General features: G+C 39.0%; 1 protein-coding gene across 4 annotated transcripts in view; it reads right to left on the reverse strand.

The window, feature by feature from the left end:
• Positions 1–26,331, reverse strand: part of FGF14 (fibroblast growth factor 14) — a 637,878-nt gene that overhangs the window by 122,792 nt on the left and 488,755 nt on the right. For all 4 annotated transcript variants that reach the window (XM_074963197.1, XM_074963214.1, XM_074963209.1 and 1 more), the window contains one exon: positions 22,371–22,474. In XM_074963197.1, coding sequence (XP_074819298.1) covers positions 22,371–22,474 — 104 coding nt within the window. The remainder of the gene's footprint in view (positions 1–22,370; positions 22,475–26,331) is intronic.

Raw genomic sequence — 26,331 nt, forward strand, 5'->3', positions numbered from 1 at the left:
CAAATTGCCAAGGCTATACCTCCTTTTGGTAAAAATGATGGAATGAAAAGAAAGACCACTCTTAATGAGTATAAATATAAAAGTAAATTATAAGAGAATTAGAAATGTATTACAAGCTTTCACTGTTTTACAGAATCTATAGAAGAATTTCAGTGTTTCTTGGTCCCATATTCAACTAAAACACCAGCCATTTTACTCTGCCCAGCCAAAACTCTACGTAAAGAAAGAAACCCTTCCCGTCGCTGAGAATAGGAAATAGACAATTAGACTCCTACATTCTTTTTCCCACTCTGATAACTTCTCTCCCTGTAGCCGTGGGCAAGTTATTTTGCCTCTCTATACCTCAGTGTCACCCTCTGAAAAATCTAGATCAGATAAGGATGACTATTCGCCTTTGTACATTGCTTTAAGATGGTCAGGTGAAGAATACTGTTGTTAGGAAATATCTCTGAAAATAAATTTTAAATTGCAAATGGCATTTATGAGTATATAGCACTGATTTATTTATTTATTTATTTATTTAAAAAGGCGGTTATCTTGTCACAGAGGAACTCAGTGTAAGTTTGCAAACCAAATTCCATGCTGCTTCAATGCTGGTTTACCAAATATTGGAAAATAAAAATAGTAAAAGATTTAAACTGTTTAATTTTTAAATACAAGTTCTTTACTAATTGTAGTAAGAATTTTCGAAGAGGAAGGAAAGGGATTTACAATATTTTGATGTGGGGGGAGTGAAGAGTGGGAATCAATGCTGTCTGTGTCACAAATTAGGGATTTTTTGTTTTGTTATTAAATAAATGAGAACCATAATTAGTAGGATCAGAAATGAGAAATTGAATTATTTTTTATTTTCAATCACATATAACTGATTGTCCATGGCAGTTTCCACTTTGTGTTTTTAATTTTATATGATAAAATGTGTGGCTGGGCAAAGCAGGACTTCAGTGGGCTAGAATTTCACCTTTGGGATCTACTTCTGATTCTGCCATAGACTGTGTGTGAGAGCTGGGGTCACTTAACCTCTCTGTTTAACAGGCTCCCCATCAGAAAAATGAAGGTGGCAATACTTGCTAACACCTTCAGGCACCTCACATGAGTTGTGAAGATAACTTAATTAGTTTTTGTAAAGCCCCTAGGGGTCCTCATATGGAAAGTGCTATGAAAGTGTAAATTAAGTCTGTGCCAGCATTTTAAATCTGAAGTTACTATTATGGCTCCTTAGTTGACATTACTTAGGCCAATGGGACTACCCATGACAGTACGGTTATGCACATGGTTGTGGGCTTGGCACCTTTGTTAGTAGAACACAAGGTAAGCATTTTACCTAGCTTTCCCTAGAAATTCTGTTCCTCCTCAATACTTTAAAGTTGATATTTAGAAATTACTTTTCAGAGAAAAATAAGTAAATAGATTCACTTATGTTTATCTAATCCTCCTTAAAATTAACAAGCCTTTATATTATATATTGATTTGTTATTTATATTTTGACTTGGTATACCGATTTACATTAAAAAACAAGAAAATATGTCACCTTCATAGGGGCCTCTCCAGTGGATTCTGTTTTCCAGGTCATTCCAATAACACAATGATATCAATTTGGCATTAACAGAAAGACAGTATTCACCATCTTTGGCATAAGATAGAGAAACCCCTGCTGTCTGCCAATGAAGGGAATTGAGTTAGAAACCTTTTTAAAAAAACAAAAGCAAAACAACACAGCAGGCAATGAAATGCCAAATAAAATTCCTTTTCTACTGAGACAAAGGGAAAGAGTACTGCAGCACTTTAACAAATAGATTTTGACAAATAATTAAAAAAAAACCCAGAGTGGGCATTTTTCAATAGCTTGTTGATCTGCTGAATGGAAGAAAGAAAAGATTATTTTATTTGAGTTTAAAAACCTATCAGACACACCCCAAAAACAGTTTTAGCAAACATCTGAAGCCAATTCAAATGGAGAAAGTAGTATCCAGTTTGGTTGCATCAAATAACAGTAATATATAGTAGAAAATATAGGTTTCTAATGTTCTATTTACACATTTGAGGAAGACATCATCATACAACTATTTTTACTCCTGAGGGAATTCTGCATCACTGCACTTGCGCAGAATTCATATGCCATGCAGAACTTTTGCCCTCCACAGAAAATACATTCTTCCAGAAAGGTGCTTCAGTTACTCCTTTTGCCCAGCAGGGGGCACTGTGGCACCAGAACAGAGAGAAGCCACTCCCAGGTGGGAGCAGTCCCAGCTGCAGATAAAGAAGAGAAAGAGGCTGCCTTCCTCACAGCATCCTGCCTGTGTGGCCAGATGAGGAGGCACAGGATATGGGGAGATAGGCAGCGTTGAGCACATGGGCCTTCTGGGGATCACAGACTGGGGTTCAGAAGGGCTAGTGGGGAGACAGACTTGGGGGGGCTGAATGGGAGTGGGGGGCATAGGCCACATGCGGGAGGGGATGCTGGGATGGATGGGGCGGTGCAGGGACACATGGGGACAGGGGCAGATGTGCCTGACTGAATGAGAGAGGTTAGGGGTCAGCCAGGGTCTGCATGGTGGAAACTTCCTGACAATTCCTCCCCACCAAACCTCCCCCCCTCCAAAAAAACCTGTTCCATATTTCTCCCACTCATACCGATAACCCTCCAAGTTTACACCCAGGCTCCTTCCCAGAATTTACTTCCTTCTCCCTCAGCTCTGCAGTTATCCCGGACTCCTCCAAACCTTTGCACTGCTTCTGAGGGGCGCGGGAAATACCTTGCTGTATTGTAGTTTCAATGAATTATTACTCAGAGTTCTGTATTTATATGCCTAGTAAGGAATCTAATTGTGAAAAAAACAGTTCCTAAATCTTTTTTGTTGTCTGTACTATTACAGACGTAGTTGCTGACAGGAATTTTGAAATAAATTACCAATATAATTGAAACTGGCGTGATTATATTGTGTTATTTTGACAAAAAATATGCACAATTTTAAAATATTGTGTGCAGAATTTTTAATTTTTTGGTGCCGAATTCCCCCAGAAGTATATTATGTAGCATGTTTGTATGCTCTTATGTTCAGAAACACCTCATCTTTGTCAAATAATACTATGGTAATTATTTTTAATGTAATCCAGATTCCTTTTCCAATTCAATTCTTACTGTAGTCTAAATAATTTGGATAGTTTGGGAAGTGTGGCAACATTAGTATCAGTTCATTCGCATAACAGGGAGGGTTTTAAATTTAAAATTGTGTTGTTTTTTTTTAAAAAAGTATTAAATAACTTTGTACAAATGTATATTATTCTTGATATTTAAGGTAGCGATGTGTTTCTGTGATTTTTTTTTACTGCTGCTTTCTATAACTGCTACTAGAAAGCCAACATCCATTTTGGGTCCCCCCCCCCCCCCGCAAACTAGCACAAATAAGGTAAAACAATGACTAGCTTTGGTAATTTTAGCACCATACCTTCCATTTGTAAGCAGAGCTCCCCACTGGTGTGACTGCAGAGCTCTGCTTAAAAGATGTCATTTTATGGATTTCAAACTACATTTTTCCCAGACAAGGCTAGAGTCCCTGGAATTTGCAACCCTCTGCTCAAATGCTTATGAAAAAAAGTGAGAGAAATTCACCCCAATATTTATTAGTTATTATTTATTAATTTAGATAATACCTTTCAGTTTACCTAGTACAGAGTCCAGCTGGAAAGAAAGGGATTAAAAAGTATAGTTTTCTGTTAACAAATGAAGCTGCTGTTTCAAGCACAAAACCAACCAAACCAATCACTCGTTTCTTCTCCTATTAAGACTGATCAGAAACTGGAGTTGCTGTTGAGTAACTGTAATCTTGCACCATTTAGTCATCTTTTGCTTATTGGAAGAAGAAGAATTAAGGGCTCTGAGTTGAACTTTTTGATTAAACTGCATATATATATATTTTCTTTCTTTAGGTCTCCTACAGGACAGGTACTTTGGCTACGCAAAGTTCTGCAAAAGGGACATCTATTAATGTGGGCTCCTGTCCATGCAAAATACCTAGTTTAAGTTAACGGGATTTATGAGGGTGCAGGGGTTTGTGCTAATGTATCTATTTACAGGATTAAGACTCCACACATTACTTTCTGGGTCATTTTTGGCATGTCAATAGAGTCAAATATTCCCCTTCATAGTCCTCCAAAACCTGTGATTTGCATGGAACGGCTTTAGGCAACTTTAACACTAACACTATCAATAATAAGTTGTGTTGGACTTCCTGCAAGATATCATATGACTCCACCCTGTCCCTCTCTCTAACTCCCCTGCCCTTCATCTATTCGTCATCTTCTTCCTCCTCCTCCACTCTTTGATTACTAATCTTGTGAGTGAGGCACAATATCTCAGATGCAACTATTCTGAACTTCCTAGGTGGGAATCTGCCCCCCGCCCCCACCATGTAGGTAACTGGGATGATTTGATCCATGGAAATTAGAAATAAATCAGATCTATTTTTTAGTCCACTCTTGATAATGCACAGGAGAGCAGATTTTGAATACCGGGATGGAAATACTATACATTTTTAAAAGACAAAATGAAAAATTGAGAATGTTTATAAGCAAGATCAGCTTTATACAGTATTCTGTTTCAAAGATGCTGCTACCCTCAGTGCACAGTACTCAGAGAAACTGCTTCGATTAATGCAAAAGGGGTGGCAGAAATGCCTCATTTGATGCTTTTGCAGCTGTCACTTTTGATGCCTGAAAGCCTGATGCTTTCATCTCCTGTGTGACTGGTGCCAATATACACCCATGAAAGAAGAGACAAGGGCACACACTGGATCTTCAAAGGTCAAGGAGAAAACAGTCAATCCCAGCCCCTCCCAAGCAACCTAACTGTTGAAAAAGAGCATTAAAACACTTCCACTTGCTATGTCACTACAGCCTTGAAAAGAACTCACAAAAAAAGCAAAAGAAAAACAAACACAGTCTGTAAATTGGAACAAAATCTTACATGCTATTTATCTAGTAACAGGGAATATTGTAAGCCTGACATAGGAGAACTCTGGTGTGAAAGAGGTTAATGGATAGAGCAATTCTCCTCACAATGGTTTAAGAAAAAAAGGAATGGAAAGTGATGTTCACACTTGGTGATGAAAAAAAAGAATCCCCTTTGTGTCCAGTATATTACAGCCTAATCCAAATCCCAGTGGAAAGACTCCCACTGACTTCAGCAAAAGTTGCTTCATGCCCTTAGTGGGGAGAAGAGAATAATCCTTGTAAACATGTAGAATTACCCCTTGCAAGTGAGACTGGGGCCTTCTACAACAAATTTTGCAGTTTATACCTTCCTGGAGGTAACTATAATTTATGCTGACAATTCTTCAAAAATTTCTAAGATAAATTATATTTTACTTCTTTGGGCTGGCTTGTCTGTCCCCAATCTCCTTGAGTTATATATCCTCTCAGTCGTCCGTGTCCCCCCCCCCCCCCCGCTTTCCCCTTGGGACTGTACCTGGTATTGTACATTCCCTGAAGTGCACAAAAGAGATCTAGGAGATAAATTTCACAAGGCTGGTATTTTATTCTGATTGCCATAGAAAGCCCCTCTTTTTTTTTGTTCAAATTCCACAAAATTAGAACCATCCACAGCAGAAGTACAGCCATCATCAAACACTACTGTGCAATAGTAGTAGGGTGAACAGTTGCATAAATAGCAAATATTAAACTGATCACATTTTATGCTTCTACCATGTATTTAGCTTTTTTTAAAAATCCTTTAAGAATCAAGCCCTTCCCTTTTAGTACTCTCTTTCCTGGAGATCTGCAGTGTGCTCTGATTATAGCCTGTAAGCCTGAATGGAGAAGTGACAGTGTCTAACTAGCTAGGGGATATCAGTCACAACACAGAAGTCAGACGCCAGCCAAAAGGACACAACAAACAGAATGAATCACCTGTTGGAAGTGTTGACTATCTTTTTGTTTGGTACCAGTGGTATAAACCCCTTTCCCTATCTTTTTAAAATTCTGCAGCTAGTAGGCAATTCTGCAGTAAGTAAACAATTCCATGGCAAATTGGGCAATCACGGGGGTTTTTTTGTAGAAAACTGAAGGCCTCAGATATTGTACAGCCAACAAAAATAAATAACAAAATCCTAATGTTTATTTTTATTTTGAAATCCTTTGTTTTCATTTTTGAGACTCAATTACACTAAAGATGTAGTGGCAAAGTAAGTAAAGTCAATCCTAAAGACGCATTCACTACCATCCCATTAATAGCCAAGAATATCCACTATGTGGCATGCTAATTAAAAAAAAACATGTATAAGTGAGATCTCAATCCTCAGCTTTCTGTTATTTGCTGCAACTGCAGGGTTTTAGCACAGACCCTGCATATTGGTTCAATGGTCTGTGCTTTGCCAGGTATTGATATCATGTCACTTTTCATTACAAAATTCATGGTGGTAAATGTATCACTAGGAAGGAATTTAGAATAGATTCTCCCATGCATTTACTACTGAATCCCAATATGACAGTGGAGTGAATCATCTTCACCCCACTTCCTTACCCCCTTACATCAGGTCGCTAGTAGGACTACATGTGCTCTGCAGATTTCTGATCCCATTCAAAATGCCCTCAAGGAGAGTCATTATTTCCCCATGGCTGTATTTGTATTCAGCTAAAAAAATCAAGAACCCTTGTAAAGTCAAGGGAAATCAGTGAAGAGGGCTTCTGGTTCGACAGTGAATGGAATATACTGAATAAATGTTACTCTGTAAGCCTCAGTAGTTTAACCCTATGGAATGAGATTTTCCAGTGTGTTCTGTGTTAGTCCAACTCTGCTCCCATTGAAGTTACCACTTACTTCTATGGGAGCAGAAAATCCCCTCCTCAGAACACAATCTAATTTCCAGGGGCATAACACCTGAAAACCGAATCTTTTCTAAAGCAGTGGCTCTCAACCTTTCCAGACTACTGTACCCCTTTTAGGAGTCTGATTTGTATGATTTGTGTACCCCCAAGTTTCACCTCTCTTAAAAACTATTTGCTTACAAAATCAGACATAAAAATACAAGTGTGTCACAGCCACACTATTACTGAAAAATTGTGTACTTTCATTTTTACCATATAATTCTAAAATAAGTCCACTGGAATAGAAATATTGTACTCACATTTCAGTGGCTAGTATATAGAGCAGTATAAACAAGTCATGGTCCGTAGGAAAGTTTAGTTTTGTACTGACTTCACTAGTGCTTTTTATGGAGCCCGTTGTAAAACTAGGCAAATAGCTAGATGAGCCGACGTACCCCTTAGAAGACCTCTGCCTACCCCCAGTTGTACACATACCCTTGTTCTAAGGCACAGACATTGGGATTGGATGGGTTCTGCAGCTGAGGAAAAGATTCGGCCTAGGCACTTCTGAGAGGGACAATTCACCAGCTGGTGGTGATGGTGGTTAGGATAACTACTGACAGCGGATGGCTACATCACGGTGTGGAGAATAAATATTTCTGACGCGGGAGGTTGCCAGCAGGGTGGTTGGGGGTTGAGGATGGAATGCTTTTGACATGAGGAACTGAGAGGGAGATGCTTGGTAGGGATTAGTACAGAAGAGCTTGGCTGCAAGCAAGGTCATGGTCAGGATGCTTGTTGTCAGAGGGGATTCTTAGACATCCAAAGTACACCTGGGGGGGGGGGGGACGGACTCTGCGCAAAAATAATTAAAAATTCTGCAACATTTATTTGTCAAAATAATGCCATATAATCACACCAGTTTCAATTGTTTTGGTAAGTTATTTAAACTACAATACAGAAAAAAGTCACAAGAACTATTCAGCGTAACATGAAAGTCAAGTTACAAACACTTGGTAATTAATACCCTGCATTCCAGGGCTGCATTCCAGGGCAGGCTTGCGCTGCCGGGGAAGAGACGCTTGTACCCCCGCAGATTTCTTTTGAGTTTTTCTGCACAGGGAACACAGAAATATGCAGGCAATATGAATTCTGTACCCCCACATGGGCGCAGAATTCTGTCGGGAGTACATCCAAAGCAACAACTACATAAAAAAAATTACAGATCAGTTCCAACATAACTTATTAAATTTTAAAAAGCTACCAATATACATATTTTGCATCTTGCTGGCAAATTACACTGCTCAGGACCATTATTCCCCTTCACTCCCATCCCTACCATGCCCTGTTCTGCCTTATTTTACTGACATTGTAAATTCCGTGGTGCAGGCCCCTTTGTTTTCTCTTTCAGAGAGAACACACTCCCATGGAGCTATCTACATACAGCAATAATATTTGGAGATCTCATCTCTTAGGATGGACAGAGGCTGTGTTGTCAAAAGGCAGGGAGTTGGATTTTTCCCTCAGATTGTAGGTGTTACACACGGCTGGATAAAATGCTCTCTGTGGACCATTTCTTTCTTTCTTTCTTCCTTTCTTTTTAATTAATGAAAGAGGTGCTAAAGTATTTCAGCAATGATGGATTTACAACTCTTACCCTTGTTTTTCTTTTTCCTCCTAGGGGCATGATTCTGCCACCTTATACACACACACACACACACACAGTATTCCTTTATAGTTTAGTCCATGAGTTGTTGCATTGGTTTTATTGGAACTCTTTGCAGAGAAAGAGGGTAGCAACAGGCTCTCTATTAGTAAAAACTTTTAGTTGGGAAAATAAATGGGGCAGTGGCCTAAATTTTGATGGGATCAAGGTAAAAGGAAGGAAAAATCAAACTTCCAGAGTTTAGAATTTAAAAAATGAATAGAGAAGCTTTAACTTATCCACCTTACTTTTGATCACATAAGTTATGCTCTGGAAGAGAGAGGGAGCAGTAAACTGCTTGTTAAATCACATTACTCATATTTTTCCTCTAGCCCTTTACTGGAAGATACACATACGCAAAGTGTCAATGGATTTGAGCTGTGTATCTATTCTGAGATGATTTGACGATACGGGAGTGCAAAAAATCAAGTGAGACAATCACTTAATAGGCCCTCTCACCTAAATTAATGAGAACACTCATGTTCAGGAATATGTAGAGCACATTTGAAGACAGCAGCACAACTACTGAATTACATTATCCTTTCAATCAATTCTTTAATGCAACACTTCTGTATGCAAAAAATATATATATATTGATTTTTGCCTGACCATCAGGACCTATTCTGATGGTAGGAAAGGAAGTCAGGCAGCAGTGAAAATGCTGACTCAAAAATACTGGAATTGAACTAAATGGCTGTATAAGACTTACTTGGGATTTTTTTGCATGAGAGGTCGTAACAGGGAGCTTTTTAGTTTTACTGCTGGGGAAGATGGTTAACTCAACTCCTCCTTGCCCCCCCTAAAACAAGCAATGGTCACATAGGGCACAATATAAGCAATTGCAGTGAAATTTAATTAAACAGACAGAACTGAATTAAATTTTTCAGCAGAAACTTTTGAGGGGGGGCAAAAATGCAGATTCAGCAACACTGAAATGTTCTGCAAATTTGGGTGAGTTTCAAATTGTTCCTGTTGGAAAACCGCAAACAACAGTTTAAAAAGTCAAAATGTTCTGATTCTTCAGTATAAAACAAATTGTTGTTTCCAAATTTCCTTCAATTTATTAAAAATAAAGGAAAATGCTCAAAATCAAACCAAAATATTTTGTTTCAGGTCGAACAAAATGTTTCATTTGATGATTTTGTTTTTCAATAAGTTAAACAATATTTTTTTTCAAAACTGCCAGTGAACCAAAAATAATCAGTTATTCTTACAGCCTGTAATGGACTGCACTCAGCTCTCACAAGCACCCCTTCTGGTTTGGTGCGCCTGCAGTCTTTAAACAGTCCCAGCCCTGGGACTGGGCCGTACCCCCAGGGCTTCCTCCCTGGAGGTAATGGTTTCTCTCTCTTCATCTGTTCTGGCCCCACTCTCCAGCTGGGCCTCTTAACAGTTCAGTTCGCCTTCTGGGGATTTCTCTCTGTCCAATTGTAGGCCACTTCACCAGTGGCCTATTGTGGGGGATCCAGGCCCACCCACTACTCTGGGTCCCAGACCTGGGACCCTAAGAATAGCAGCCATATCCCTTTAACTAGACTGCTTTCAGTTCCCTGGGCCATTTCCCCGTGGTCCCAGCCTTCACCGATGCTTCACACTTAGCTAACAGCTCTTCTGTGTTCAGGCCCAGCAGCCAGCCAGGAGTTCTTTCTTGCTGCCCTGTTCCTTCCAGCACTGAGCTGTCCATGGTGTTGAAGTTCCCTTTGGCCAGCCAGGAGCACCAGCTGTACTCTCTGGCTCCAGCAAGGAACTGCCTGTCTCTCTCTCTGCAGCTCCTTTTTCTATGGCCTTCCTGGGCCCTAACTGGCTGCTCCCTGCAGCCTCTCTGATTTGGCTAGCCCTTTGCAGCCACCCTAGGCTGTTCAGAGGACTTAGCTCCTCTGCTCCTTTCCTGGGACAGGTGTGGCAGGCCTCCAGCAGGGGGCCTCCAGGCTTAGTCCATCCCATCACACCGCCCTAGAATATGCTGTTTTACAGCTGATCAAGGATGTTCTGTAGCCAGGAACCTGCACCAGGGTTTTCCACTGCACAGTTGTGATAAATCCAGGATGAATCTAGCCCTATAAGTATAGAGTAAATGACTTCTGCTTACTGAATGGATCTTCCCTACAGACTATCTAGCTCTGAGGAAATATGGCTCTCAGAACTGAAGGTTGAAGACATTTTTTTTCTTCTAACCTCAAGATACAGTTGCCTTTTTGCCAAGAAGAGTTCTGAATGAGGCTAGTTACAAAGCTTTCCTCATTTCAGAAAGCTTGTGGATTACTTTTCAGTAATTACAGTTGGAATTTGTTGATTAGAAAGATCATTTTTAGACATTTTATTTTAAAAACAGCATATAGAACTAGTCCTTAAATTTATCATGATCATTTGTTGTGCAGTGTTTACAAATAAATGCACATCATGGGGAAGAGAGGCCGCAGTCTGGGCACCAAGAATCTTGTCCTGTTCCCATTTGTTTTAGTGGAGCTGAATTGTGCTATTGAAACATGGGCCCTGTGCTGTAAGGTACCCTCTAAAGTATATATTAATTAATTATTAGTTGCTGGTTTTTCCCTCAAAAGGTTGTGTGGTAGAGAAAGAGAATCACTGCTTACATGAAGTGTGCTGAGTGATCTGTTGATAATTAATACTCAGTTTTTAGCCAGCCAGTCCCAGTCTCCCACCCCAACTCCCAGTGCTAGTTCCCCTCTCCTGCCCCCCTCCTCCCAATCTCTAGACCAGAGATCAGCAACCTTTGGCGTGCGGCCTGCCAGGGTAAGCCCCCTGGTGGGCCGGGCCGGTTTGTTTACCTGCCACATCCGCAGGTTCGGCTGATCGCAGCTCCAGGCCAGGCCCACGCCGCTTCCTGCTGCCTCCATTGGCCTGGAGCGGCAAACCACGGCCACTGGGAGCTGCGATCGGCAGAACCTGCGGACACGGCAGGTAAACAAACTGGCCCAGCCTGCCAGTTTACGCCTGGTGGGCCAAGGGACAAAGGTTCCCAATCCCTTCTCTAGACACAGTTTCCCCCACCCAAACTCCTTTTCCTTATCTATGCCCTTTGTCCCAGGTCCAGCTCTTGTCCCCTCTCCATTTCTACTTTATGTTGCTTGGGCCCAGCAAGGGGAGCACAGACAGCACACAAACACACACAAACTCTCCATTTCCAGATCTTACGCCTGGATCCAGCCCCTGCCTGGCCCACAGCAGCCCGGAACTGCAATTGTAGGGAAAGTCCTGCTCCACCTTTCCAGCTCCAGCAAGCTCTTTGTGGACAGAATCTCTGGAAATTTTATCTGTGATGCTCTAAGAAGTCTCTGCTGAGCATGTCTGAACTATGCTTTTTCAAAGGCTTATAACTTGGCCAAATTTTGGTGGATTTTCGCAGGGGCAGCAAAAGGCACATACCTGACGTAAAGATCATACTCTGGTGCAAAGTATGGGGGCACTAGAGCTGCTCAAAGAAAAGGCTGCCAGAATTTTTGACAAGGGAGGAAAAACAACACTTTTCCTATCCTCATTCTTGAAAATGGCTGAACCATTTTGACTGAAATTTTCCAAATATATATGTACAGCCTCAGGATGACAAATGGGATAGAAAATTGTATTCCAAATGGTTACTTTGGCAACCTTAATAATAAATGGCACTACCAGTCCTGACTATAATACATAATAATAATGGCTTTTCTGTGATGGCTCACACAATGCATTAAGGTAATGCCTTATTTAGGGCTAAAATTATTCCCTCCTATGCAACTGCAGAGAGCCCTCACCTACTTGAACCAGTTTAATTCTACACTGGGCAGGATTTTTGAATCCCAGATAGACTCCATCAACAGTGTAGTTGAGGGTAAACAGAGCTTACCCATCTCTCATTTGGGGAATATGGGTTTTAGCTCAGGCTAGTTTACCAACTTATTTTTTTACTACTACAAACTGGTCCCCATGTCCACTGCACATCCCTCCCACTTCTAATTCAAATATTTGACCTTAAAAGAATAAAATTCTATATACCCGAAGGTTTATCCACTTCCTTCCTAGGAAATATGATGCATTTCCCTATGCCTGAATATTACAATTATCCACAATTATCTAATAATAAATTAACAGGTAGCTACTTTTTTTTTGTAGCAAACTTTCAAAATGTATAAAATCTTTCATGAGATGCAATTATCATAGACTAAAGCCAAAATTTTCAAACTTCGGTGCCCAAAGTCAGACACATAGCCACATGGATTTAGCTCCTACAAATATGGTCATCTACACTCAAAATGTTTTGTGATGCGTCAAAAATTAATAGGAATTTTATTTTACTATTCATTTCTGCATGATAATGTTCAGTTTTTCTTAGGTAACAAAGAGATACCTTTGCCTAAAGCAGTTCTTCCGTATGCCAGCACGGTTACTTCTACATGGAAGCATTTCCACAAAACAGAATTTAAAATTAAATCAAGATTCATTGTTTATTATTCATTGTTTAGTCTACCCCTACAGCTTTTGTAGATCTACGAAATAGATGTCTGAATAACTGAAACTACACTAGATAAACAACTAAACCACTTATGGGACGATGGTACAATTTCCTCTCTTTATTCTATTACCGTACCCCACCTTACAGTTAACATTTGCCTCCTCTCCAGGAAAACTTGAGAGCATTCTTGGCCTTCCCTGCATTTTTAAAGATAAAATTTGTTACATAATAAAAAGAACATATTGTAAATCTATTTATCTATATACAGTAATGGCAGTTATCTTCAGTATATTCCTTGCTAATTCACCAGTGTGGAATTGGGACATTTACAGCTTTTCCCAAAAGTTCATCCAGGAAGCCGTATATTTTTGGTAGCTACATTGTAGTATGTTAATATAGTATGAGAAAGCTTAAAGTCATACACTGAAAATTAGAAAGTCTCTAATAAATGGAACCTAATAGGCTTGTAAATAGACAGTTTTTTTGTATTTCTGTTATTGCTGAAGTACAAAAACATGATAAGAAAGAGGCAGTAGAAGAGTACGTAATAAAAAGCAAGCTATCTAACATTTAGAAACATAAATAACCTAACCCCCCCAAAAGTAACCAGATGGAGAATAACTAAATGTCCAGAAAAGTGTAGGTGTTTTTATGTAATATGAGTAAAGGCCAAAAATACAGGAGTAACATGAGAGAGAGAAGTGCATAAAATTTGACAGACCAGATTAAACCATTGGTCCATCAAGTAAGCGCCCAGCCTTCGGCATTGGCCATTACTCAATGCTTCAGAGGAAGGCAAAACCCCCATAAGGCACCCACTCAAATAAGAAATGCTATACACCGAGAAAATCATTCCTTTAACCCCTGTGGCAATCAGTTTACTCCCTGAAGCATGAGATTAGATTACCCTTATTTTAGCATGCATAACTACAAGTGTTATTTCTTGTCATAAAGTTATCCTGTCCTTTTAAAAATCCCAGTAGCTGACTCTATGACCTTGTGTGGCAGTGACTTCCATGCTGTGTGTGGAGGACAGGAGACCAAAAGGCATAGAAGAGGAGCAATTTTTCCCCTTGCTCTATCTGCGTAAATCCCAGTAATCTTAAATAGAGGTATGTGCATGCAAGAAAAAGTCTGCAGAGATAGTGTGTATGAATGTAAGAGAGAGAGGTGGTGAATGAAGGAATGGAACCTAGGGTTTTCAAACAAACATGGTTAATAATTTATATACATCTGAAAGGGTATGTTAAGAATCTGGTTTCAGTTAGGGATTCTGTGGACCTAAGTAAATCAAACAAGGTGTGTGTACATGATATGAGTGTCCAGAAACACCTCACTGGAATTTCAGGGTCAAATTCTGCTCTCTTGTACACTGATCAAGTGGAACCCCATAAATGGCAGTGAGGTTGAACAGCTGCAAATGGGGGCAGAATCTGATCCACTGTAGTCATGCATGATGTGAAATATATTATTCTTTACACTATAATCTATCCCTCTGCTGTACACAAAGATTATTTCTTTGTGATTTCTTTTTTAAATGAACTTTAGTCCAAGGAGGAGCTACCATTGGCTGCCAGAGAAAATCAAGCTGGCAGGAGCCAGCATCCTCAGCAGAAACTCTGTAAGCTCTAAACTCCTTTCACTCCTCTCTCACCTCACTCCCGCTCTACTTGCCCTCCATGTTCCCCTTCCGTCCTTCCTGCTTAGCCTCCACCCTAGCTCCCATCTGCATTTCCCTCCCTTCTTTGTTCGCTCTTCCTTCCTTTGTCTTTTCAGTTAGCCAATCCCATTCTAACAAAACTCCCAGAAAATGTAATAAGCATAACCCCCTGAAAAAGAACTGTGGTGCTAACATGTCATTTGCAAAACAGCACTCTGTTCACTGTGCATATGTTATATTCCTTTCCTCTACATTGTGTCTGCCATGGCTTTGCGGTAGGGACTGTCTCTTACTCTGTGTTTGCATAGCACCTAGTACAATGGGGCTTTGTTCATTAAATAATAGTGAAAGATGCTAAGACTGACAGCTTTGGATAATGAAATCCTTTATACTCACAGAATAGGTACAGAACAGAGAGAAGCAGTGTAATCTTCGCCCCATTCCCTACCAGTATGTTTCAATCATGAACAGGAGGGACCACCTCTGGTGTGAGCAGGTATTTTATCCTTCAAGCTGCTCAGTCCATAGACCCTACCATGGGATACCCAAGAAGAGTGCTAATTAGTATCCTGGGTAACATATTTTTGCTCTATGTCCACTGAGAAATTACTGAGAAGACAACCTCTGAGTAGGCATATAAAGCTCATAAGAGCAGAATCACCACCATAATGGGTCAGACTAATGGTCCATCTAGCCCTGTCTTCCAACAGTCACCAGCACCTGACGATTCAGAGGGAATTAACAGAACAAGGCAATTATTGAGTGATCCATCCTTTGTCATCCATTCCCAGCTTCTGAGACTTAGGGACACTCAGAGCATGGGGTTGCATAATGTGTAACACGGCATATACAAGTAACCTTTCAGTAGACACACAATAAAAGAAGACTGTGAAGAGGAGATCCACCGAAATAAAGGCCTTCAGCAGCTAACTCTTAAAAAAATTACTGGATGGAGAACATTGTTCAAAATGTACATATTTACACTCTTTCCAAAAATGTTACTACAAATTTAACTATTTTCCAGGAATTTGTAACAAGTGATTTTGTATATTATGAATTTGCTAAACATGTTTTTACCTGATGACATCCATCTAAAACACCTCCTAACTTTCATAAACAACAGTTTCTGAAATGAAAATTGAATTTTTAAAGACGTAATTGTATACATCAAAGAAATGTATAAAGAAATGTATATCTATGCTGTCCATCACCCTAGTATCCAACTGTTTCCCATTATAAGTCCTTTTCAGGTTTGCAAAAGAGCTGGAGGAAATCTGACACTGACTTAATGCATGTTTTATGTTTTACCTGGGTGCAGTTCCTGTATGTTACCAAGTACTGCCTTTTTAAAATGTAATATAAACTTTTATAGAATTTGAAAATAAAGACTCATATTGTTCCATAATTTGTGAAATGCCAATCATGAAGTTAATTAGATCAAGATTGGATTTGCTGCTTACCTACTTTCCCATTCTCTAAACTGTGCCAAGCAAGCCCAAACATGTCAGTCTTATCTATATAGATTGTAAACTCACCAGGGCTGATTCTTTATACAATGACTAGCACAATGGGGCATGGATCTCAGTTGGGACCTTTGGGTAATACAATAATACAAATAATAACTGTGAAAAATATTATACTTGTAATATTTTGTCTCAGTGTCGTACTAATTTTTGAGGTTCTTCATCACTATTATTATTATTATTATTCCAAAGCACAAAGGATCTAAGGAACCAAAAGTATATTTTTTTTACTTTGATTTAGATACTATAGAAAATTATCTGTAGAATATTGATTACTCTCTGTCTCATTCTCTTCCACTGTGTGCTGTCTACAAACCTATGTCCTGGAGGCTGCAAATTGTTCTTTTCAGACAAGTCAGTTATGGGCACTTAAAGAAACAGTGGCAATTTCAGCACTGGAAAGCAGCTGAAATGTCAGAAGAAACCCTCCATGCCGAAGATTCTTCCTACTGAGAGTTGCTAGGGACTACTGATATGATAAACTCACATGCTGATAACATGCACTGACATTTTCTCTAATTCCAGAAAGCTCCAGTATAGACTATTATCTTACAACCAGCAAAGTATTATACACACAGCTTTTGCGCAAATTAAAACTGTGTAATGTAACACAGATTAAATCAAATTCACACTTTACAAAAAGATCATTCTAGAGAGAAAAACATGGACCACCTTTGCTTTTGGAAATATGGTTGGTTTTATAAAAGCTTTTGTATTTCTAGTAATGTGTCTCTTTTATTCATTTTAATTTTCCTGCTAACATTCTCAGTTCCTGAAAAGGGGCTTGTCTATACAGGGCAGTTACTGTGCAGTAAGCCTGGGTGTGAATTTGACGCGCACTAGCTACTTTGCACTAACTCCCTGCAGGAACACTTTTACTGTGCACTAAAGGTGCCCTCAGGCAGTTTAGCTTAGTACACCTCCAAACATAGTAAACTACTGTACACAAAGGCACTTTTAGTGTGCAGAAGAGTGTCCATATGGGGAGTTAGTGCAAAGTAGCTAGTGCCTACAAGCAATTGCACACTAGCTACTAGAGGATTTTTTTCCCCCTGTAGACAAGCCCTCAGTGTCTAGTCTAATCACTATCTTGGGCTGACCTGCAGCCTGAGATTAGAACCAATTCCATCTTTAGGCAATGGCCAGTCCTTGGCAGCTCATGGACCCAGTGAAAGTCTAGTGTGCAGGTTACTGACCCCACTAAAAGTCCCTGGAATGAGTCATGATGAAACGAACTATTGCCACTGATACTGTCCCTGAAGCATCCTTTCCCATTTCATTCATAGACCTACCTTCTTCCCCAATCACCTGCAATAGAGGAAATGGGGGAAAAGACTCAAGGGCTTGTGCCAGAAAACAAACAGATACAGACAAGCTCCAGATCTATGAATTTTTGTTTTCCTACACTCTGGCCATGGAAGAACCAAAGAAATCCCACCTTTCTCCCACTATAGTAGCCACTAAATAATGTCCTGCTGAACTATTCTAAACAGTGAATAACCTAGAATAACCACTCAACTCCGGAACCCAGTACCCTGCAACGAACGTGCAGACTACTTCTTGGAGAAAGTCACCTGAGGACATCCAAGATGGCTTGTCAGGACACCAAGAATCATAAAATGGACATAGGTGCAATAACACAATACAGTCCATTTCTGAATTGAGCCTATTCACATACCAGGAAATCCTAAAAGCACAACAGAAAAACTGAGCCACCCTCTTCAACTCTAACTTAACTTTTTTGAAAGAGAGTTGAGCAACACAGATTTTCACTAATAGCAACATTTTTCACTTGTTTATTCACTACCCAATGTAAAACTATTGTCCAAAATGCAACCCCAGATTTGAATGTGCAACATCCAATAAAGGCAGTGAGAATTGTGTGTGCATAACTATGAGCAGGATTTGGCCAAAATACAAAGGAAGAGTAATAAATGTCTCTGTCAGGCCCTGCATTACCATCTTCTTACTGCAGGCTTTGTGTATCCTTGCAGGTCTGGTGGGCTATCCAACAGCAGTATCCTTCTAACCAGTAATTTAGGGATCCGTTCTGCTCCTCTTGACTTTAATAATGTAAGATCTAGTCCCATTATAAAAATAATGTAAGTTTTAGATTTTTGAGTGTTTGAAGAAAGTGTACTCAGACTTAAAAGCAGCAATGTGAGCTGCTGGAAATTATAGTGCATTAGACTACAACCACCAGTCAGCAGAATGTTGCTGAATATCTCATTAGCCCATCACAGAGTCATGAGCCTTCAAAAAGAAAAGATAGAACAAAAAACTATTTAGGGAACTTTAAACCACCGGGAAGTAGCAAGATTTTTGGGTTGGTAATACAGGATGTTCTTGTGTGGAAAAATCCTTTTTTTCCATGATAGTGAAGAATTCAGACTAAGATCCCAACATTCTGTGAATCCATGAAACATCTCTCTCTCTCTCTCTCTGGTTTTGTTATGTATGTAAATATAATTTTTCAAGGTCAGTAACCTGTGTCTACAATCAGGAGACTGCCACTAAGTCCAGACACAGTACATTCTAACAACACTAGACTTGTGCCACAAATCAACAGAAACATAAGAAATGAAAAGTTCACTGGTTACTATGTTAAGGGATATATATAAGTTTCTAAATGCTTTTCCCAGTTTTTGAAGTAAGCCTCCCCCTGCTCTCCCCAAGCTGCAAACAATACTTTGTTCCAGTTGTTTATATCACACTCCTGGAGGGAATAAGGTGGTGGAGTCTCAAAGAAACATTTTCCCCTAAGGAATCCTCCAACGCTCTCTCAAAACTCTAAAGAATTTCCCCCCTTTTGACTTAGCAAATTTCAACTGGTGTGGAGTAGGAGTTTGATTTGTATAAGTATGCAAATGATAGCATATCTGAACTGCTGAAGAGGGTTCCGATTCCAGGTCTATCATTTAGTTAAATAAATACTTACCCAAGCGGTAGTGAACCTCAAAAATACTGTTTTTTGTTTTGGTTTTTGTTTAAAAAAAAGGTCATTCTAAACCTACTTTAGCTTCATCATCCTATGGCCTCATGGCAGGTCAATAATTCTTCTAGTTGAGAAGGACTTGACATAAGTCCCTTCCAGTCAATGCTGCTGCTTACCTGATGAGAGGTGATGTGAAATAGTCTCACCACATTTCCCAAGTTAATCAAACCAAGCCTTCCCTCATGGCAACGTAGACCACTATCACATAATCAGCAATTTGGCCCAGTTCATTTTTGCTTGTTTTCTATTTGTTATATGTTATTTCAAATTAATATATTTCCATCAAAGAAATATAGTTTCTAGTCCAACACCTTAATAACATATTTAGCCAGGATTTTTGTTAAGCTGAAACAAGAACTGCAGACACAACCATAACTTCACCTGCATGAGTATTGCTGCTATAATATAAAATATGACTTCTGTATATTGAGATCAGTAGGTGAAAAATATTGCCAAAAGAATGCAAAACTCACCAAGAAGATTGTAATACATATTGTTTGCTTCACAATTATGACAACAATATTCTTCCCCAGAGAGTGATATTTCACAGCTTCTGGGCACAGTATATCTTCATCTGGATCCGAGGGCAGATACACATATAAATCCCCTATCCAATGAAATGAGGACAAACTCTTTTTTCTGAAGCAGGTGCTCTCTTCCACGTTTTTATTTTTTATTTTCAAATTTATTAGTCTCTACTCTCAAAATATGTAATTCCTATTAATGAAAACACAATAATAATTCTTACCCCCAAAATATTAATATGAACTTTGGCATGGACATGAGTTTTTCCAATGATATATTTTTAAAATCACCATTTTAAATCTTACTTTAGATTACCAAATATCATAAACTAACCTGTGGAACTCATTGCAATGGGATGTTGTGATGGTAAAAGTATATCCGGGTTCAGAAAAGAACTGGATAAATTCATGGAGGATAGGTCCATCAATGGCAATTAGCCAAGATGATCAGGGATGAAACCCCATGTTCAGGGAGGCCCTAAAACTCTGATTACCAGAAGCCAGGAGTGAAGAAGGGGTGGATTGGTCCATAATTGCACTGAAGTATATACTCCCCCTAAAGTTCTAGAACAGAGCACTGTTGGAAACAGGATACTGGACAAGATGGACCATGGTCTGACCCAGTACGGCAGCTCTTATGTTCTCATCTCTATGAAATAAAGAACAGTCACTTTCAGATAGTTTTTGGCATGTGTTAATCCTAAAGACTCTTCTACTGCATGCTGTATTATTTTCGTTTATCTTTGCAAATGATGTTTTCCATTTGATTTCATATTTACATGAAAAAAGAGTAAACAGTACTTTCCCAACACAATATGTATTGTTTCCCTTGCCTTACATAAGGAAGAGGGACAAACTGAGCCACTCTCCCTAAGGAACATCAATGGAATAGAAAATGGTAAAAAATAAAATAAATGCACACACACTGGCATGCAAAAAGCAATTAATAAATGTTGTCAATAACAACAGAAATACCCATGTAAATCGTAAGTTCTGAAAATCCAATTAATATAGGGTATATAGTGGGCCAACCTACAAACCTTTACACATGCCCATGACTTTACTCATATGACTAGTCTTGTTTAAGTCAATGGGACTACTTATACAATGGGACGACTTATACACATACACAACTTTTATTAGCCAAGTGTTTTCAGGATTGGGTTCAAAGTTACTAAGATTTGGATTCTGCCATCTTTGCTCATGTTGATTAGTACCTTATGTAGCAATTAGTCACAGTGATTTCAGTGGGACTATTTTTGGAGTAATACATGAACAAAGGGTGACACAATCCGGCCACGTAGATTTCCCCACTCTCCATAATTACAGCCTAGCCATTAAACTGCTATATTTTCTGAAATGAACACATCGTCTGGAAACATTCTTTAGCGTTCACTAGGAAGCGATGAGAGCACTGTGGCGTTACTGGTGGGCAGAAGCATATTCATACTGCATTGTTACCACATGAAAAAATAATCTCCATGACATGAATTCCATATACATGAAACCTTAAGGAAATGGGAGGCCAACAGTGCTTTAGTCTTCACTGCAGGGAGATATTGCATGTTGTGTTATATTTTTCTGTGACACACTAAAGAAAATAAATCTTTCACATCACATTTGTTGGGGTATCCCAGAGACAAACTATGATTAGACATTTTTCTTGGTGTTGACATTCAACATTAGGAAACAGTGTTTTCCTTCTAATTAACTTTTCAACGACAGTCACATATTTAAAAGAAATAGAATACTTTCCTTCAGGGCATAGAAACAAAATTTGCCTAATTTCCTCTCAAGGCACAGTGGAAACAAAGCATTATATTTTAACTCAGTGTGGACTGGAAAATCATCTGACATAAGAAATGTAAAGAGCATGAGATACAGTGTGAAAACAGCATCCACTACAGTGGGGAAAAAAATTCTTAAACACCTGGTTAATACTGTCATTAAGTTAATCCTATATAACACTGAGGCTTTTCACAGCTGTACCACCACCACACTTTGACTGATTAGAATTAACTTATTTGAAATATCTTAAGATATTTTATTTAGCAGCATTATTTTGCCTGAAGGAACTTTTTTAGCTTTGGCCATTTTGCAGGGCTGTATTATTTCATGCAATTCTTACTGAGCAATTTTTCAAAATCCTTTAAAATCATATGATAATATTTTTATTAATGCAAGTGATGTTTCAATTCTAATATTCCTAGCCATTAGGAAAAAAAAATAGTGATACACACAATGAAAATATATTGATATATAACAGGAATGTAAATTACATTACAGAAGTACCTTATTTTACTAAACATTAATCATTCAACTAACTTTTGTAGCAAGTTTTAGATCCTGAACAACATGCCAGTAATGAAGGCACTGCAGATTTACAGAAAAGTTCTAGAGTCTTTAACTGAAAATATAAACCCATCTGTAGTTTTACTAAACCATCCCACAGATTTCAGTAGCTAAATATATCCCTGTTATAGAATTCTACAGAATGTTTTTCAGAAAATTCTACAGCAAGGATATCATTTTCTGTTAAATTCTATAGGTTTTTAGAGCAATTTTTAGAGACTCTAAAAACATATTGATTTAATCTCTATTAATTTCTATAGGACTTATCGTAAGTGAGATATGTCTCATTACGGTACAGATTTCTGTTTTGGATATGTGTGTCAAAAGAATTCAAAATATCCACAGCATGCTACTTACTGATGTGTAGAGGAAACCTTCTCCATTTAGGGCTATATACAACCCTGTCTTTACACCCTGGATAGCGACAACTCGTAGTCCCACTGGTATAAGGTTGAATAGTGCTGTAAATATAAACATGATCTGTCACAGATGGGCACTGATAAATAGAGTATTTGAATAACCAAAATCAAGAACAAAGAACAACTGTTACCGCCTTCACAAAACGCTCTGATTTCAATAAAATTTTAATTAAGAAAGCATTACTACTGGTTAAGTTAGTATTTCAGCTTTATGTTGCAAATTTAATTGGCAATTATTCCTGTAGCATTTTAGTATTGGCACAATAGCTAGCAAATAAAAAGAATATCTCATAGGACTGCAAAGAGCACAATAGCATCACAATTTCAATGAATGGAAAATGCTGTAACCATATAGAGGGGGAGGGGATAGAAACAATCTCTAAGTATAACATTTTGTCATCTATTGGTTTCATGCAGAAAGTGAGAGTAACAATCAGATTATTTTGCAGAATGAAAATCTTTCCATTTTGCCCCCAGTGAATTTTTTTTCCTTAAACACTTAAATGTTATTGTACTATGAAGCACCCCCAGTAAAACTGCTTTCAGCATGGCTATGGCTCCAGAACTGAAAGTGCAATGGCTATTTTTGTTGAGAGCATCTTTGATATAAGCAATGGTACACAGACTCAGTATATGGGAAAGCACTTAGGCTTCTATGCAGAAAAGTAATCAAGCACAGATTTGAATGGAACTTAAGCACGCACATGTACATGAGCTGTCCTGAAAAAGTATTCTTTCCTAAACTCAGGCTTTAAAGAGAAACAGCTAACAACAGCTGTAGTAACAAAAGTACATAGATTTAACATAAAAAGACAGCAATAATGTTGATAAAAGGCTGAAAAGAAAACAATATAAAGGTGCAAGTAGGGGAAAAAAGAGTTCAAAAACCTCAAAACAAAATCCACAAAAACCAAGAGAAAAACAGCATGGCATTAATTTTATTGCCAACATTTAAGAGCCATCAGGATGGAGATGTTGTTTAATGATGACATAAATGAACAAGAAGGTTTAGAAATCTGTTGGCTGCAGTTCAAATTGCAAGTCCAAAATGGCAAGTTGCACTTGTGCTAAACTACATGGGAAAGATGGTAAATGCCATTTTATAACTCATGCCCAGCAAAACACCTGGCAGAGAAGATATCCTTGAAAAAGACTTTAGTATTCTGACTGACCACCCCTCTATTTAAAAATGAAATAAACAAGGTATATAGAATATTAGTTTTCAGGCAAGTGAGACATGGACCAACTTTTATGCCAAATTACACCAATAAGAATGCATACATTTGCTGGCCTGGATTATGAGATAAGACGCAAACTGTGCATCACTCAGGGTCTGGGGAACAGCCCCTGAGCCAGAGCTCATGCTGGACAGCTTTTAAGCTCTGCATGATCTAGGAAGTGGGAGAGGTCCAGGCCCTTGGATGAAAAGCAAAGTACAACCTGTATGTATACTAAAGACACGTAAGCCCATGGTACCAGCAAGTTAAGTCTCAGGAGGTAAAACTGCATTTCAAAACACCCACAAAAGGTGTGGTGGGTTATCCAGCATTTGAAAAGGAATGTCATATATATGACAAGAAAGTATGCTTCATGGTACAATCCCTAGCTAAGATCCCAGAATTCAAACCCACATCAGAAAAAGGGGAAATGCATTCACAATCAACAAGGCAGACATGTAGCCTAGGTGCAAGAACTCCAGGTTGGTCAGGCAATGGCTACAGAGATATAAAGGAGACAATATTGACTCAGAGGAAGCTAACCACATCTACATAAACGGAGTAGAGTATATCACCTGCTAGAATGGTAATACCCTAAAATATTCTCTCAACATATATCAACAACATTATCAGGAATATGCTCCTGCAATAGAAGAATACATGAAATGTGATCCTGTTAAGAAGAAATATAGCGACAGTGAAAAAGTTGGAAGATGCTGTGATAAAGCAGCCTACTTCCTGCAGCTTCAGAATGAAAAGAAAGCACATAAAAAAGAACTCCAGAAGGTACAGAAAACAAATTGATGGATTTATATAAGAGAGGTGCTACACAGAAAGTTATATCTAAGCCAAAAATTAGCATCAATATGTATTATTTGTACTGCTGTAGCTCCCAAGGATCTTGGTCAGACTGGGGGAGGTCTTACTGGTCTCATTACCGTACAAACATACAGTAAATACATGTATCTAATCTAATCTGAAACAAGATACCATGAATGTGACAAAGACAAGGAAGGAATGGAGATGGGGAGTGCAACAGGTAATGAAAAAAAAGGGATCATAGAAGTATCTAAGTTAGCTATTGCACAGTTTGATGGCTTCTGAAGGTTCCAAATCATCTGAAAGTTTTAAAATAATAAGTAACGTCAGTTATCCCCAACTGTCACACAGCAAAGACACCATTATTTGGATGGCTTTTTGTTAGGTGTCACAGCAAAATTGGGTCTTGGGTAGGGATCTGAAGGAGGAGAGACTTTGGAGGAGGATTAAGCCTTACAAAAGAATGTAAGGATATTATTCCATGGCTAAAGGGGTGCATGAAAAGAGCAAGGATGTATTCATGGAAGAAGCAAGCAAATGAGCATTCAAGACTGAGATCGGAGACTGTAGGAGGAAATCTGGATGTGCATTAACAGCATAATGTTGGTACAGTGTCTAACACAATGAGGGGGTCCTGGTCCATGACTAGGGCTCCTAGGTGCTACAGTAATACAAATAATAAATAACAACAATAACAGAGAGAAGAGGGCATACATATCCTGTCTTCTATTTCTGGTCATTAAGGGGCACCGGGTAAGAAATCAAACAACTTCCTTAAAGAAAGATGCACAAAGACACAAAATATCCAGGAAAACTGTTAATAATAAATGACTCCACATCAGAGAAGTCTCTTCAAAACTTTTGGAAAGCAAACTTCTGTAACAACATTTGAGAAAAAAGAAACAGGACCAGAGTCAGACAATGACAACCTATGAAGAAGGTTTGCAGCCCTGAAATAATTAGTGTTTTTATGCAAATGATGAGAAAACAAATTAGAGAGGTTTATGTTTATTAACCTCTAGTGGTTTAAAAAGCACTGAGAGAGAGATTTAATTATGTGTCTTTTTAAGGCCACCAAATTATAACCTTAGATCCTCAGCACTGAAGGAATTAGACTAGTGCATGAGCTGTTAAAATGGAAAGGAGAATGCTGGAACTCTGCTAATAAAGAGCATTGAATCATAGAGTCATAGAATATCAGGGTTAGGAGGGAGCTCAGGAGGTCATCTAGTCCAACCCCCTGCTCAAAACAGGATCAATCCCCAACTAAATCACCCCAGACAGGGCTTTGTCAAGCCTGACCTTGAAAACTGCAAAGGAAGGAAATTCCAGCCCCTCCCAGGTAACCCATTCCAGTGCTTCACCACACTCCTAGTGAAAGTGTTTTTCCTAACATCCAACCTAACCCCCCCCCCCACTGCAGCTTGAGACCATTACTCCTTGTTCTGTCATCTGCTATCACTGAGAACATTCTAGATCCATCCTCTCTGGAACCCCCCTTCAGGTTCAGCAGCTATCAAATCCCCCCTCATTCTTCTCTTCTGCAGACTAAACAATCCCAGTTCCCTCAGCCTCTCCTCATAAGTCATGTGCTCCAGCTCCCGAATCATTTTTGTTGCCCTCCGCTGGACTCTTTCCATTTTTTCCACATCCTTCTTGTAGTGTGGGGCCCAAAACTGGACACAGTACTCCAGATGAGGCCTCACCAATGTTGAACAGAGGGGAACAATCACGTCCCTCGATCTGCTGGCAATGCCCCTACTTATATAGCCCAAAATGCTGTTAGCCTTCTTGGCAACAAGGGCACACTGTTGACTCATATCCAGCTTCCTGTCCACTGTAACCTTTAGGTCCTTTTCTGCA

Source organism: Natator depressus, chromosome 1 (genome assembly GCF_965152275.1).
Source record: "Natator depressus isolate rNatDep1 chromosome 1, rNatDep2.hap1, whole genome shotgun sequence".
Taxonomy (NCBI): Eukaryota; Metazoa; Chordata; order Testudines; family Cheloniidae; genus Natator; species Natator depressus.